Raw genomic sequence first — 1,721 nt, 5'->3', positions numbered from 1 at the left:
TATATATATATACACACATATTTTTTCTTCTTCATTTTTCTTTTTTTGAAGATGCTGGAAAATACCTCGCTGTGGCCTCCCATGACTCATTTGTGGACATTTATAACGTTCTGACCAGTAAGCGGGTGGGCATCTGCAAAGGAGCGTCCAGCTGTATCACACATGTGGACTGGGACGTCCGCGGTAATCCAAACATACAGAACTCACAAATATAGATTCAAGCAATAATATGCAAGTTAATGTCTCTCTACGTGTGATGAGTTGAGCGTTACAATTAAAATCAATCTACACATGCATTTCAGTTGAAATTGCTGGACATGAAACTCTAGTTTGCATTGACTTTTCATTTGGAAACAGCAGGTTTTTTTTTTTTTTTGCAGTTATTCCTTGCATGTTAGTTACAGCAAAGGTCATTATGTGTATTATAAGTTATGCATTTTGTTGCAGATTTAACGGTTACTGATGAATTACTCACCAAAGACAAATTAATTTTGTCCCCTGGCTGTAAGAATATGTATTTTGCTTTGGAAAAATTAAAACAGCACCTGCAGAAATCCATCATTTTAGCAAAGAAAGAAACAAATGCTTAAGGACATAATCAAGCTTTTAGTGTGTGTGTGTGTGTATTAATGCAGGAAAACTGCTTCAAGTCAACACTGGTGCCAAAGAGCAGCTATTTTTTGAAGCTCCACGTGGAAGACGACAAACTATCAGCAGTTCAGAGGTAAAGAGACGACACACACAGCCAGATATATCGCCAACTCAAGTGTTCTCATCACGTACCTGTGTGTTTGTGTGTGTTCAGTTTGAGAAGATGGAATGGGCCACATGGACGTCAGTGCTGGGTCCCACCTGTGAGGGCATCTGGCCGACGCTCAGCTTCGTCAACGCCTCTTCACTTACCAAAGACAGGAAGCTGCTGGCCACTGGAGACGACTTTGGCTTCGTCAAGCTCTTCAGCTTCCCCTGCAAGGTCTGACAGCAGCAAAATCACATCATATATTCATATACACTGCCGTTAAAGCATTTAGGGTTGGATTTTTAGTGTTTCTGAAAGAAGTCTCTTCTGCTCTTCTGCTGCATTTATTTGATCAAAAATACTGTAAAATAAGTGACAAATTATTACAATTTAAAACAGCTATTTTTTGTGTGTCACATGATCTTCAGAAATCATCCTAAGATGCTGATTTGCTGCTCAAGAAACATTTCTGATTGTACCTGTGTGTTTGTGTGTGTTCAGTTTGAGAAGATGGAATGGGCCACATGGACGTCAGTGCTGGGTCCCACCTGTGAGGGCATCTGGCCGACGCTCAGCTTCGTCAACGCCTCTTCACTTACCAAAGACAGGAAGCTGCTGGCCACTGGAGACGACTTTGGCTTCGTCAAGCTCTTCAGCTTCCCCTGCAAGGTCTGACAGCAGCAAAATCACATCATATAGCATAAAAAAAAGCATTTAGGGTTAAAGCATTTAGGGTTGGATTTTTAGTGTTTCTGAAAGAAGTCTCTTCTGCTCTTCTGCTGCATTTATTTGATCAAAAATACTGTAAAATAAGTGACAAATTATTACAATTTAAAACAGCTATTTTTTGTGTGTCACATGATCTTCAGAAATCATCCTAAGATGCTGATTTGCTGCTCAAGAAACATTTCTGATTATTGTCAATGTGGAAAATTACTTAAAGGCACAATATGTAAGATTTTCGTAATAAAATATCCAAAAA

The 1,721-nt window shown here is 39.3% G+C and overlaps 1 protein-coding gene across 1 annotated transcript in view; it reads left to right on the top strand.

Moving 5' to 3' along the window:
• LOC107557397 (EMAP like 6) overlaps positions 1-1,721 on the top strand; it is a 60,344-nt gene that overhangs the window by 41,811 nt on the left and 16,812 nt on the right. The window contains exons 21-23 of the mRNA XM_016240804.1: positions 52-183; positions 636-724; positions 806-973. Coding sequence (XP_016096290.1) covers positions 52-183; positions 636-724; positions 806-973 — 389 coding nt within the window. The remainder of the gene's footprint in view (positions 1-51; positions 184-635; positions 725-805; positions 974-1,721) is intronic.

Source organism: Sinocyclocheilus grahami, unplaced genomic scaffold, assembly GCF_001515645.1.
Source record: "Sinocyclocheilus grahami isolate Dianchi unplaced genomic scaffold, SAMN03320097.WGS_v1.1 scaffold601.1, whole genome shotgun sequence".
Classification (NCBI taxonomy): Eukaryota; Metazoa; Chordata; class Actinopteri; order Cypriniformes; family Cyprinidae; genus Sinocyclocheilus; species Sinocyclocheilus grahami.
The sequence above is the reverse complement of the archived record's forward strand: the minus strand, read 5'-3'. Positions and strand labels throughout refer to the sequence as shown.